This window comes from Camelus ferus, chromosome 7 (genome assembly GCF_009834535.1).
Source record: "Camelus ferus isolate YT-003-E chromosome 7, BCGSAC_Cfer_1.0, whole genome shotgun sequence".
NCBI classification, from domain to species: domain Eukaryota; kingdom Metazoa; phylum Chordata; class Mammalia; order Artiodactyla; family Camelidae; genus Camelus; species Camelus ferus.
In genome coordinates this window covers 29,268,549-29,283,161 of record NC_045702.1, presented here as the reverse complement: position 1 = coordinate 29,283,161, position 14,613 = coordinate 29,268,549, and the positions used below count along the sequence as shown (strand labels likewise).

The window sequence follows — 14,613 nt, the reverse complement described above, 5'->3', positions numbered from 1 at the left end:
TTCCATGTTGATGGAAGAAGCAAATTGCAGAATGAAGCAACATAGGTATAACCCTGTATTAGTTGGAATGCCTTTGGCTCCAGTAACAGAAAACCCAGCCACGGTGGTTTAATCAATGAGGATTTTTTTCTCCCAGTGCAGAGCTGGACCATCTAGAGCTGGAGCAGCTGCTCCAGGATGTATATGAGGAGGGTTCTCACACTGTTCTTAGTGCAGGGCTCCATCTTAGTTATGGCTTTCAGGTATTTGGTAACAGCCCACTATCTGTGCTGAAAATGGAATCATTTCAGGTTATTTGTCAATTCAGTTAACCCAGATTTTCCCATGTCTTTAGTATTTGCTTTTAAGTAGACAAAAGTAGATAAATATTTTTAAGTCATGCATAAGTCATGAAATATATGATCATTGTTAATAATTATTTTCTTTGAAACTTAGTTTCCTAATCTGAAAAATGAAAAGATCTTACACATACTAAGCACTCAGTAAATGTTTAATGAGTTGAAATGTCATTACCAGTAATTTTCCACAAAGTATTATAAAATATTGGCAACAACCAAATATTAATTCTCTTATCAGATTTCTAGTTGTGAGATCGAAAACAAAACCACTTATAAGGGATTCAATTTGTCTATGAAGCATTAATTTTCTTACATAAGGCCCCCAAGATTTTGTTCTAATTTCAGAACTCCACACTGGATCCATTTCCAAGAATGGTATTATTCTGATTCATTTAGTCTATAATCTATTTTATAGATGACGAAACCAAGACCCAGAGAATGAACAAGATAGTGCAACAGGGTGAGGAACCTGGGCTACCCTCTGCTTTATCTCACTGCCGATGGAAAAGTGAAGGTTAGGGGTTGAGAGGGAAGAGGCAGCATGTAACAGTAGACATGGCCTTCAAAAGGAAAGAAAATAAAGAAGGTTAAAGTACTAGAAAGATTCCAGGAAGAAAGAAAATTCATGGAAACAATTATGAAAGGTTAGTTAAGAAAAAGGTAATACTGTCTTATAGAGATAAGTCCAGAGATGGTAACACTTCTGAAAATGTCATTTACTCTCTCTCCAAACTTGTTATGAAATACTAAAAATCTGTTAATTTTGTTTAGAATATTGATAAGGTAATCGGAATTTATAGGTAGAAAAATATAATAGAGCATTGCTCGAATAGTTTAGAATTAGTTTCTCTAATAACTAACAAATGCGTCACATAAGTCCAGTATAACATTTTTATTGGCACTTGAAATAAATGTATTACTCACTAGTGGATGTGCCAAAAAGAAAATTCCCCACCCTATTTCCACCCCGACAGAGCTACAAAAGATTATTTATTAAGAAGTGACAGAGTGACTTGGAGTACAAAACAGAAGTCATCATAGTTATCTGTGTTCTTAAAGATTAACTTTTGCATAGTGTTAAGATCAAAATAAGAGTGGCAGTATAAAAAGTCCCATTTTAAAAAATCAACTCAGTTTTGATTCTGGTGCTTGAAACTGTAGCTGGCTAGCTGGCTTCATTAGACTTTTACATATCCTGTTTCCCACATTCAATAAATATAATTAATCTAAATTAGGTCTTATGTGAAATACCATCCACAGGAAAGCTTTCAAAATTGAGAGTGTAGCCTTGCTTTACCCATCATTTATCTAGTCCTAATATATCCTGGTCAAACCAAGGTGGTCTTTCTCATTTGCTTCCAGCAGACTTTAGGTGCTTTTAGAATTTTCAACATCCTATGATATTTATTAACCTAGAGCTAGGTAAAGTTTACATGAGAAGTATTTAGTTAATGTTTCTGACTTTAAAAAAAAATGTTGCACACTGTTCTCAGCCAAACACTATACTAAAGGTCACAGCAGATACCCCAGAAATACTGACTGGTTAAGGAGTTTCACTGCCAGGATGGAAGTATGAGGGGCAGCACTGACATACTCCCCAGAGAAACAAGCAAAGCTAGAGAAAGCTATTAATATACATCCTTTATTTCAAGTCTCTGGAAAGAGTCCTAAGGGCTCAGAACAAATGAAGAAACATTTATTCTAAAAGACCTACCAAAACTCAGCAAGAACATCAAGCTGCTGTAGATCCATTCCCTCCCTTACCACCTGCCTCCTGGAAACCCCAAGTCAGCTCAGCTTGGCCAAAGCTCCTCTCTGGGCAAATGTAGCAAAGATGGGGCTCCCTTTCCCCTCAGCTCCCAAATAAGGGTCACTGTATCTCATCTGAAGGGCAAGCCGCCAGCTTTTTTAATGCCCTTCAACTCCAAACTTAGGCAGCTAAATTCTGATGAGTGTGGCTAAGAAGTCGAGGGCTCTCTCCTTCCACTGAGCCCCATTGGATGAGGTCTCTATCCCAGGAATGGTAGGTCAGAATATTAAGGCCTTATCTTTAAGCCAGCTCACTCATAGGGCAGAGCTGTAAGCAGCAAACCCAGAAGACTAGCGGCTACTGTCCCACCCAGAACTCAGAGGCATGGCCCACAGATTTGTCCAGGGGGAGAAGCAATCCATAAGAAAGGAGAGTTTCAAACTTCTCCCCAAAGGAAATGACTTTATTTGAAAAAGAGTGGAGAAAATCAAGCCTAAGGGCACTCTTGAAGACAACAGCTCCTCTTAAGTAAGAGCAACAGGTAAATTGGAGGCCAGCTAGTTCACCAGAGAGAACCAGGGAAAGAAACAGCTTAGAAGGACCCTCCCCTGATAAGAATAAGTCTCAAAAGCTGGCCTCAGAGCCACCCCTGTCCAAATTTAATTCTAGCAGACTGCTGAGCAATTCATGCCCCAGAGTGTGTAAAAAGCAATGGAGAAATCAACCAGTAATTGGTGGAACCTAAGGGTTGGGTATAATACCAAATGAGGCAGATAGCCTATCAGAGAGATTAGGAAAAGAGACAGTCAAAAAGAGCCCTGCTAAAATCACTTGTCATGTGTGTACATGCCCAAGACTGCACCCTCTGAGGAGCGACATTAGGGGCTTCATGCTTTGGGAAAAACAGACTTCACTAAGTAGTCCAGCCAGGTCACTAAACAAATAAACAAGCAAAGAATGACAACAAAAATTCCTTTGGGGAAGGGAGACAGGAATCACTTTCCAGAATTGCTATACTATCTAAAATATCCAGTTTCTAATTTAAAAAAATTATGAGATCTGCAAAGAAATAGGAAAGTGTGGCCCATACACAAGATAAAGAGGAGGCAACAGAAACTAACTTTGAGAGGGACCAGATGTTATATTTAATAATCACTTTCAAAGAAACCATTATAAGTATGTTTAAAGAACTAAAGGAAACCATACTTAAAAAGAAGGTATGAAGAAAATATATCATTGAGAATGTATCAATAAAGAGGTAGAAATCATTAAAAAAAGAACCAAATGGAAATTCTGAAGTTGAAAAGTACAATAACTGAAATAAATATTGCATCACAGTGACTCAGTAGTTGACTTGAACTAGGAGAAGAAAGAATCGGTGAAGATAAAGATTAGAAGTTATGCAATCCAAAAAAGAGAGAAAATAGAATAAAAATAAATAAATTGAAAATGTGGGACACTTTTGTGTCCACAGAAACTGAGGAGAAATAGAAAGGAATAGAAAAAACATTCCAAGAAATAATGGCTGAAAATTTCCCACATTGGATGAAAATCATTAATATACACATCCAAGAAGCTCAATGAACTCTAAGTAGGATAAATGCAGAAACTCATATCCAGACATACAGTAAAAATGCTGAAAGAAAAAGACAAAGAGGAAATCTTTAAAGCAGCAGAATAACTTGTACAGTTAAGCCCCAAAAGGTCAAAAACTGACTTCCCATAAAACAAAACATGGAGACTAGAAAGCAGTGGGATGGCATATTCAAAGTTCTGAAAGAAAAATAAAAGCCCTTTCAACCTAGAATCTTGTATCTAGGAAAACTTTCTTTGGAAAATAAAGGCAAAACAAAGACATTTTGAGATAAACTTAGAGAATTAATTACTAGCAGACCCATGTTATAAGAAATATTGAATAAAGTTCTTCATACTGAAAACCAAACCCAAATGGGAATCTAACTCAGTAAGAAAAACAAAAAGCAGTGGTGAAGGTAGTTACGTAATTATAAAAGACAATATAAATGCATCTTTCTTCTCCTTCTTTATGATTTAAAAAGCAGTTGTTTAAAGAAATATGTACATAATTGTTTTATTGGGTTTATAACAGATAGAAATGTATAATATTTGAAAATAACAGCACAAAGGAGGTAGCTGGGAGAAGAATTGTACCGGAGTTAAGGGAATAATACCGGATGGCAGCTTGATCCCATAGGAGCAAATGAAGAGAACCATAAATAGTAAATAAGAATGTAAATATAACAACTATAAGTATAAACTTGATGGTTTTTCTTTTCTATTTCTTTAGTAGACAAAGAATTATATAAAGCAATAATTACAGCACTATATTGTTGGGTTTGTAACATATATAGATGTAATACGCGTAACAGTAATAGTATAAAAAGATGAAGACGATGGAATAGAGATTATATGCAAGTAACATTTCTATTCTCACTGGAATTAAGTTAGGATAAATCTGGAATAGATTCTTTTAAGTTAAAGTATATATGGTAATATCTAGAGCAACTAGGAAAATAAATCAAAAAATGTGAAAAATCATTAAAGAGATTTTTCTATATGAGACATAGAAAACAAAAATAAAATGATAAGATATTTCTAACATACCAATATTATACCAATATACCAATAATATACCAGTAACATTGAGTGTGAGTGGATTAAACAGTTCAATCAAAAGGCAGAAATTGTCAGACTGGATAAAAATAAAAAGTAATTCATTTGTAACTGTGTGACAGTAAACTAGGATTGGTAAACTATAGCTTGGTAGACTAAATCTGGGCAACTACTTGTTTTTGTTTTTTAAATAAAATCTTACTGTCATACAGCCAAATCTATTCATTTCTGTACTGTCTGCAGGTGCTTTTGCACTACAATGGCAGTGTTAAGAAGTTGTGACATAGACAACATGGCCTGCAAAGCCTAAAATATTTAGTATCTGATCCTTACAAAAAAGTTTGCTGACTTTTTAACTAAAGGAAACCCAGTGTGGAAGTTCTTCTTAACTGATTCCACTTCGCAGGATAAGAAGCAAGGCCATCATTTAAGAGCGAGAGAAGGAGGTCTTAGAAGTTTGAAGACAGAGATAGAGAAGCATTATTGTTATCCAGGGAAATGTAACAGAGTTGCCCCACAGCACTAAGCACCCCACTGGAGGATAGTGGTGAGTAAGCATGCTTCTTTTTGAAAGATACCTGCTTTCCAACAGGTGCTTATAATGGATTATCTGGGTTCCAAAGTTGATTCCAAAGATATAGGAACATGTTCTGATTAAAAATTAAATATCAACCAATAAAAAGCCAAAGTTTTACTACTTTCAAGTGCATAGAATTAAAACTTAGTTTACAACATTTCTGTCTGTGGTTTTAGGGAGGTCTCCATGGAACCTGTTTTAAAAAAGGAAGAATGATTTGTACTGCGCTATCTTAAAAAAGAATGAATATTCCAGAAGTTGTACCCTGCCTCCCTCATAGTAGAGCACTGTAATCAAGTCAGATAATCAGAGAGTAAGAAGAGACTTATACTTTTAACCAAAATAACCAATTTTATACCATGAGGAAAATCTTATTTATTTTACCCGGTAAGAAACAATTTAACTAATCACAACAAATACTGCCCTACTTATTCTCAGGTTTGTAATCTGAAAATTACATTGTATTTGTCAAGGGAGTAAAAATAGACTCAGAAAACACAGATACAGTGGACTGTACAGTACTTCTTTTCCCTAAATAAATAATTATATTTGAAGTACACTAGGGCAGATCACTATTTTAAGGAATTCTGTGATAAGTCCTTCTGGAAAGCAAATGTTTTTATCAATTTGCATTTTCATAGTTTGTCCTAGTATTTGAGAGATGCATATAGTTTGGTTTGATTAGAAGAAAAAATTAGCAACCCATTCAGCCAACAGAAGAAATAGGAACATCTTTAAGATGAACTGATGTGAAAGACTACTGTAAATAGACAATCAGGTAGTATGTCTATCATTCTCCTACAGTTTTTTTTTTTAAAGAAAACTAAAACTAACATTTATTAAACACCTTCTATTTGCCTGAGCACTGGGCTAGTAGTGAAACATGATCTGTGTGAGAAGTACCTCTTCTATCCGTATTCCAGTTTAGTTCTAAGTCTTGAACTCTTAAATTTAAATGAGGGATATCAGAAAAAAGTATGTCTTGCTATGGCACTTGGGTTAAAATGTCAGATACCAATTCCTTCCAGTGATATATGGTTGAGTATATCCTCAGAAAAAATAATGATGGTTCAAATTTCGCTGCTTTGGTAAAACATGGAGCTACTACTGCTCCTAATTATATTCCTATGCTGTTCTTCTTTACAACAGTTTTTTTTTCTCTATGCTGAGGTTTACCTTTCAACAGTTGTAGATCAACTGCATCTGTTTTAAGTATGATACTAAGTCAAGCAAGATTAAACTACTATATTCCCTGCTAAATTGGCCTCCCCTTTTATTACCTTCACTTTAAAAATCTCAATATCATTATTTTGATTTTGAAAAAAAAAACAAAGAAATAGTGCATTACTTTTTTAGATCAATGTGAGAAATTACATGCCAAATGCCATTCACTTTCATAACATACTCAAATGTTACATGTGGTACATGTCATATGTGCCCAAATGTACATTACATAAAAAATTCTAATGTGCTTTAGGCTTTCCATACTAGTCTCTAAATTTTCTGCTTTTTAAAATTTACATTTAAAATATTTTTACTATGTTTTTAAACCATAATTCAAAAATTTTATATTTTATAAATATAAAATTTGGAATTTTATATTTGGAATACTCTCAAATGCATAATTTCCTCATAATGTTACAAAACTAAAAAATAAGAAATTCCTTATTAAGTAATAATGAAAGGGGAAGACAAGGACTAGGACTAAAAGAAAGCTCCTGATTTATGAATACAAATTCTGTAAGATTCACTGTGACAAATGAACACACTTTTTTAAATGTCAAAGAATATTAAATGAAACTTTTATTTTGAATGTGATTTAGAGTCATAGGATAGGATGAACACACTTTTTTAAATGTCAAAGAATATTAAATGAAACTTTTATTTTGAATGTGATTTAGAGTCATAGGATAGGATCATACTTAAGAATCACTTAATGATTTACTTCTTGGTCAAAATTAACATAAAATATAACAGACTGTATTTTTAACTCAAAGTGACAAACCACTTTCTAAAGAAAAACACTCTGTTCTCTGCTATCATAATTTTTCCTATGGAGTACTGGCAAAGAACACAGTTATATTGTGCCACAAACAGTTAAAAGCAACATTTTTAGGTAATATGAATAAGATATCCATATACTACTCAAAACAAATATTTGCATTATTTTCTCTGAAAAGTTAGTTTGCAAATGAAAAGAAGAAATCCAAATCCGCAGACTGTAATAGCCGTCCTCTTCAAAATTTTACTATTCCATGTAGATACTTCTTCTATTAATGGTATATTAGTTGGGTCATTTTCTCGTTCATTTTGCAACTAAATTGTAGTATGGGAAAAAGAAAAGAGTTAATGTACAGAACACTGAAAGTAAAAATCTTTCATTTTTAAAAATATCAAAATATCCATCTTAATTCACCTGATTTAGCTATAGCCAATGCAAGATTCCCGTAGAAGATTTAAAGTCTTAAAAAATAGTCTTTCTTTCAACCAGGATCCCATTATAGTTAGTTATTAGTGTTACATTAAAAACAAGTGATTTTATAAATGGGTTAAAAATTTCAGTGGTTCTTTTAGCACTTCCCAGCAACCAAAGTACATAACCCAGTCAGTGTGTGTGTGTGTGTGTGTGAGAGAGAGAGAGTCGGGGGGGGGGGGGGGGGGAGATAGTTGTTGGTGGGGGAGGAGGGGCAGAGGAGGGAAAGGAGCAGAAACTAAAAGATCCTTGAAAGATAAAAAGAATCAGGCACATTTATAGAGTGATATTTACTAGAAACATCCTCTGGTGGAGTGGTAACATAAATACTTTCAACATTAGCAAGAAAAACTACTTCTCAAATCTACAGTGTAAATATTTAAATAAGAAAACCTGCAAAATTAATTTTAAATTTATAGTAGAAAATGGACTTCAATGCCAATTTCATTAATACTGTATTCTTGGTCTAACTTCCAAATGGCTTCATTCAGCAACAGATTCCTTTTTGACACTGATGCTCCATTTACTGAATCCTGAGACGGTCATTCCTTTTATTAACCAATTACTTAGAATGACCCTTTCTGACAGGAACCTGTCAGTGTGTTGGTTTGAAAGAGAATGATGTGGTGTTGGAGTCTAGCCTTGACCTCTCCCACCCTTTCTCTTTGTTACCTCCATACACTCATCTATGATAACTCATATGGTTTTTTTTTAAAATCCCTTTTGTTATTATTGGTAAACTCTGAAATATCATAAGCTTAACAAGCATGATCGCATACTCTCAAATATGGAAGCCCCTCATGCTTCTCTAAACCAAATCTTATTATATTGATTATCACTTGTTTAAGACTAATCCCCAAAAACCAATGCACTAGCTTGCTGCTAAATTAAGACTTTCCTGCCTTGAGAACTGTATCTGCCATTACTGTGAACCAATAAATATATTTTCAAGGCTAGTCCTTATATAGAAATGTATAGATTCAAGGTAGAAAAGACCATAGAAAAAAAGACCTTCCATTTAGCTAAAGAAATCTGAAATTTTTCTCTATAGGTATACATTATTAAAATAAATATTATGGTACCTGATTGAACTGTTTATGTTTTAGAGCCAAAGTTACTCCTAGAGCAGTGTTTCTTAATTTCATCCCTTTAAGAAAAATTTGGTCTCTCTCTCTCTAATTTCATCTCAGCCCTCCACCCTCTCACCCAAGTGTTTTTAGTTCATCTTGGGGAAACCAAATAATTACCAACCCTGAGACAAAGATGTCTTAGGAAATTTCTTACACTAAACACTAAAAGTTGATGCTTTGCAGAAAGTATCTTTACATTAAATCCTTCCAAATTTCCCTTGGGTCCCCATGAAAAACACCATGCTAATAAGTAAAATCAATACCATTTTCCTTCAATGATGATGGAGATAGTGAAGATGAATGTGCTGTAATTTTCATGTTGTCAGCAAGTTCAGAGAGTAGAAAATCTTATTTTTGCATGAGAAAGTTTATTTGGGGGAATGGTGTGGATTAAAGGAACACAAAAGTGGAAGTAGAATAATTAGGAAACTAATGTGTAGCACAGTTGCCTGATACACAGCACGCACTCTTGTGTTTGTTGAATGAATAAATGTCAGAGATAATACAACTTCTAAGATGCCTGTTGCTCTGGAAAGGAGTTATCGTCTACAAAGATTTTGAAACATATTGCTCATTTGCCCCATTTTAAATGTCTTTATCCCCCCTATAATTTTGTAGAATTTGCTTCATAATTTTCTGCTCACTTTTCTTGAAAAAGACTCCATTTGAATGCACATTGTTAATAGCTAGGAAGACAAATTACCTGGAACATGCATAAAGGTTATTTTAAAGAAAATAACTTTTTTGATAAAATATTAATGAAAATATTAAATGATTTATAGGCTGATACTATAAAAATTTAATGCATAACTAATATTCACATCAGATATTTCATAAAAACTTTATAGATATCAAATATATTTATTAGACTTACAGAACTCAGAAGTGAATTCTTTAGTCAAGTGAAAGTGTTTTCCTTTATTATCTACCTTCAACAGAGTTCTACATTTCAGCAGCTTAGATTTTTGTTATAGCCAATTTTCTTAAAGGGGGGAAAAATCACCTGTTCTTAATCTGAGATATATATTTCTTTATGAGTATAGAAACAAGAAACAAAAAAAATCCATATGCTTTTCAAAAGTTAAATTATAAAATATATTATAAAAGAGACTAGGAAATAAAAGAAATATTTCATCTAAAACTATACCTCATTAACAGAGCTAATAAACATTTCATTTGGGTAATTTTTTATCTTCACATTTACATGTAAATAAAAATTAGAAATAAAACTTCTTAATCTTTAACAAATTAATATTTGCTTTTCATTTTTTTTCATTTGGCTGCAAATCATTGTAACAAATGGGTATACAATAATTTATTAAATCATTCTCCTAGTATAGACAATTATGGTGCATATAATTTTGCAGTCATTAAACTAGTACTACTCAAAGATGCAAATATTCTTATGGTCCTTGACAAATCTTACCAAACTGTTTATAAAAGTGGTTGTGACATCAGTCTTACATGAAAATATTAGTATGGTGAACTATAACCAGTAATGGATAAGGTAATACATTCCCTGATAATTTATAGGATGAAAATGATGTATCATTGTTCTTTCAGTATGCATGTCATTAATGACCAACAAAGTCTGTTTCTTATGTATATTTCTTCCTTTGGAAACTGTTCTTTCCACCTGTCTAGTGGGAGCTTAAGTTACTCTTGTCAGAACTGCTTCATTGTCTAACATATTATGCTATAAATAATTTTTCCCTCTTTTATTTTAAATATATACCTTCTGAATTAAGTCTTTTAGTTTGCGAACCTCTTCATTCAACTCTTCGACATTACTAACCAGTTCTTCACAAACTGAAGTAAAATTCCGGGGAGAAGCCCATTCTAGTACTATCTGTTAATATTTTCAAAAGTTACATTTTAAAGAATGGGAAACAACTTTTCACAACTTTATAGCCACAAAAATCATACAACATTCTCAAACATTAAATTATATAACTGAAAAGCTTTTTTTTTTTTTCAGGATAAATCCTTACCCCAAAATAAGTCAGTAACTTTATATAATTAGTCAAATCAGTTTCCTGAATGCATTTACTAAATATATGTACATATAACTTTATGGAGACTAATATTAGTAATGATAATATTTATGGTGAATAAATAAACTCATGAAGGTTTTAAGAATGACATGATTCCCATATTAGTGTTATATAAAAATCATAGTAAAAAAGTACATTCAGTATTTTTCACTATAGACAAATATCTAAAACCAAATCACATGAAAAACTACAAAATAAGTTTGCTTTCATAGGTCACTTAAACTTTTTATTTAAAATTTCCTTCATTAAAAAATCCTTAAATTGATATGGTTTTTAATAACACTCAACACACTGTTTTGTTTCAACTTTCACTTGGGTCTCCTGTCACTTTGTATTTTAAACAATTCCCTTTAAGAATAAATGGTAAGTTCAATATACAGATTAGTTTAATTTTTGGTCTGACTCATTTTCCTTTTCTTGAGGGCTAGAACACAAAGTTTTCAATTAGTATAAAAAGAAGTAATATTAAATAAATTGGCTTATTTAATATTATGTGATTTTGTAGAAGATACGATTTTGCCAGATCACTATTGTTTATTGAATTATCATTAACTTATCTGGAATGTTCTTCAGCATTCATACTTTTCTTCACGTAATAACTTTTGTAGAATACCTTGTGAGAATTTACAGGCAACTCGGAAATAATGTTCTGTACAGCTGTTATTAAATGGCCACACTGTCTGTTTAATTTCAGAAGAAAGTTGAGGAACTCATCACCACTAAAGAGAGGAAATAAACAGAAATCATGAATATGAACAATTTACTCCATTCTACTTGGCTAGGTATTTAATGTCTAGTCATAACACTTATTAGATTCTTTAAAAAATATTTACAGAATAGTTAATTCATATTAGTAACTGCAGTAGACACTGAGTACACAAAGAAAACCATGTCTCCAGTCTTGAGGATCTCAAAATTCAGGATGAGAGGCAGACGTACAATTATAACATTGTTAGACATAGAAAACAAACCTATGGTTACCAGGGGGGAAAGGTGGTGGTAAGGGATAAATTGGGAGTTCGAGATTTACTAACTACTATATATAAAACAGATAAACAACATTTCTACTTTATAGCACAAAGAACTATACTCAATATCTTGTACTGACCTATAATGAAAAAGAATATGAAAAGAAATATATGTATGTATATATATGACTGAAACATGCTGTTCACCAGAAACTGACTATACTTCAATTAAAAAAAAATAACAGGGACATATGAAGAAAAGATATAAAAATCCCAATACTGCACGTCTATTATGCAAAGGCACTGTACTAAATTATTTTACATTTATTATTTTGTAATTTTTCCCAACAACTCCTATAACATATATGTATTAACATGCGCTTATAGTTGAGACATCTAAAACTCAAAGATGCTGAACCTAGTATAGAGATTTAGTAATGGTTCATAGAGCTCATACTTTAACTGAGTCTGGAACTTAAAAATATGTTTGTCAGGTAGGTAAGGAAAAGATGGGATTCTGGATGGAGAATAGCAGATCCAAAAGTACGGGGATGTCAGGTCACCAAGGTATAAATAAAGCACAATTATGGTAAAGTAGTAAGAAAGAAGGCTGTATTTGACCATTTACTTAAGAAACTTTTGTGACATGCTAAGGAATTGAATATTATCTTTTTGATAATGTTAAGTTACTAAAGAATTTTAAACAGAAATGTAGAAAATCAGATTTTTGTATGAGAAGGTTTATTTGGGGAGGGGTATGGATTAAAGGAACACAAAAGTGGAAGTAGAGAGAATAATTAGGAGATTAAAGAAAAATCCACATAAGAGACAATGAAGGAAAGCTTAACCTAAGGATCTGGCAGTGGCAGTCTGCTTGGGAAGTGCGAGTAGAGTGGTGTAAGAAATGCTGAAGAGAATAAACTGAAAAGCTTGGTGATGGATTGCATACAGAAGAAAGGAAGAGTCTAGGATGATTCTAAGTTTTCTGGTTTCAGTGGAAGGTGGTACTACTAAGCAAGGAAGTGAATTTGGTGGTGGGTGGTGGGGAAAGAAGTGGGGTGAAGAGAACACAATATGGCATAATAATTAAGAACAAAGCATCAGGAAGACCTGGATTTGAATTCAGCTTCCATACTTACTAACTTTATGATCTTGGGCAAGCCTAATCTTCAGCCAAATGTTTTCATATCTTTAGAACTGAGATAACAAGACTGTCAGGAGTACTGAAGGAGATAATGTATGAAAAGCACCTAGCATTTTGTCTAGTACACGGATGGCATTCAAACAAACTTAATTATGATGACAGTGGTAATGATATGAGATGTGTAGGTGGCAGTGACTAGCAAGCAGTAGAAAATGTCAGTCTTGTAGGTTCTTATCCTGGGATCCACAGACTCACAAGGATACACAGAATTCAGGGAGTTGGTGGACTTACATGGGGAAGAATTACATCTTTATTTTCACTAACCTCTAACAGAAATTTAGTCGTTCCTTCAATTGTAAATAAAGGCACAAACCACAGTAGCATTAGAAGTGTCTATAATTTTTGGTCACCAATGGAAATAAAAATAATGGTCATGGAGAAGACCACAAAAGAAAAGGGTATACATTGCGAAGAGGGGAGAGTAGATAGGGGTGGAAGAGGAAAAGTAGCCTGAGAAAAAGAAACTTAGGAGTTAAGGTCTCTGGTGAAAGGTAATAAAGGGAATAGATTCAAGACAGAGAAAAAGTCAAGTGTGTTAAATAATTAGAATTAGTCCACTGATTTTGAGTGAAGACACACTGGTGACCAGACTAGTTTCAGTGATAGAAGCCAGAATTCATAGTGAAAGCTATAAAGAAACTAACACAACCTAATAGAAAAGCGGACCAAGGATAACAATCGGTAATTCAGAGGAAAAGAGAAAAAATTTAAATGGACAATAATCATGGGATTACAATAAAAATGAGATTTTATGTTCTAGTAGAATGACAAATGTGTGAGATGACCTTTCTGGAGAGTATTTAGAGGTATCTACTATAATAAAAATGTATAAAGAATCTAATACTATGGCACCAAAAGGTACTTCAAGTCCAAATGAAATTCTTATAGGCAGAAGTTTTGACTATGCACTGTACAAAGTTTCTTTCATGTTGTTTCTAGGAGGAAAGGTTATAAAAAGCAAGCAAGGTCAACCTCCAATGAAAATTAATAGCAAACTTTTTTTAAGACACGTTGCCACGACTTTTATATAGTATAATTTAAAACAAGTCCTTAGCTATTAGGCTGAAAAAAAAAGTTTATATAAAATAAAGACTTTAAACTTTATGAACATAATATATATAACCAAGTCACCAACAATGAAAAGTATGTGATGGCTGCTTCATAAAAGCAAACTGAAACAGAAAAAATTTAGATCAGCTTTTTTTCTATTTAACAAAAGGGGTATTTATAAAAACATTTTCAAAATAAGTGTAATTCTTCTTTATTCCGTATGTCTATGCTTTAGAAAGTACAGAACTTGACATGTTTCTGTCATTACTTATATTAATTTTTCAGTATCCATGTAATATTTATATAAGGTACACTTATAATTTAGATTTTAGTGCTGTTTCCTCAAATTTTATTATCAATAAAAGAATAATTACTCGGTGAATAATTTATTAATGCTCTATTTTTAATGTAATGATTCCTAAGGAAATTAAGATCCAT

The 14,613-nt window shown here is 32.8% G+C and overlaps 1 protein-coding gene across 2 annotated transcripts in view; it reads right to left on the bottom strand.

Moving 5' to 3' along the window:
* Window positions 1-7,081: 7,081 nt before the first annotated feature.
* The window catches only part of ASZ1 (ankyrin repeat, SAM and basic leucine zipper domain containing 1), a 51,806-nt gene continuing 44,274 nt past the window's right edge, over window positions 7,082-14,613 (bottom strand). For both annotated transcript variants that reach the window (XM_032483626.1, XM_032483628.1), the window contains exons 11-13: window positions 11,567-11,672; window positions 10,635-10,748; window positions 7,082-7,612 (exon numbers count right to left, since the gene is read on the bottom strand). In XM_032483626.1, the coding sequence (XP_032339517.1) occupies window positions 7,460-7,612; window positions 10,635-10,748; window positions 11,567-11,672 (373 nt within the window). In that variant the 3' untranslated portion in view covers window positions 7,082-7,459. The remainder of the gene's footprint in view (window positions 7,613-10,634; window positions 10,749-11,566; window positions 11,673-14,613) is intronic.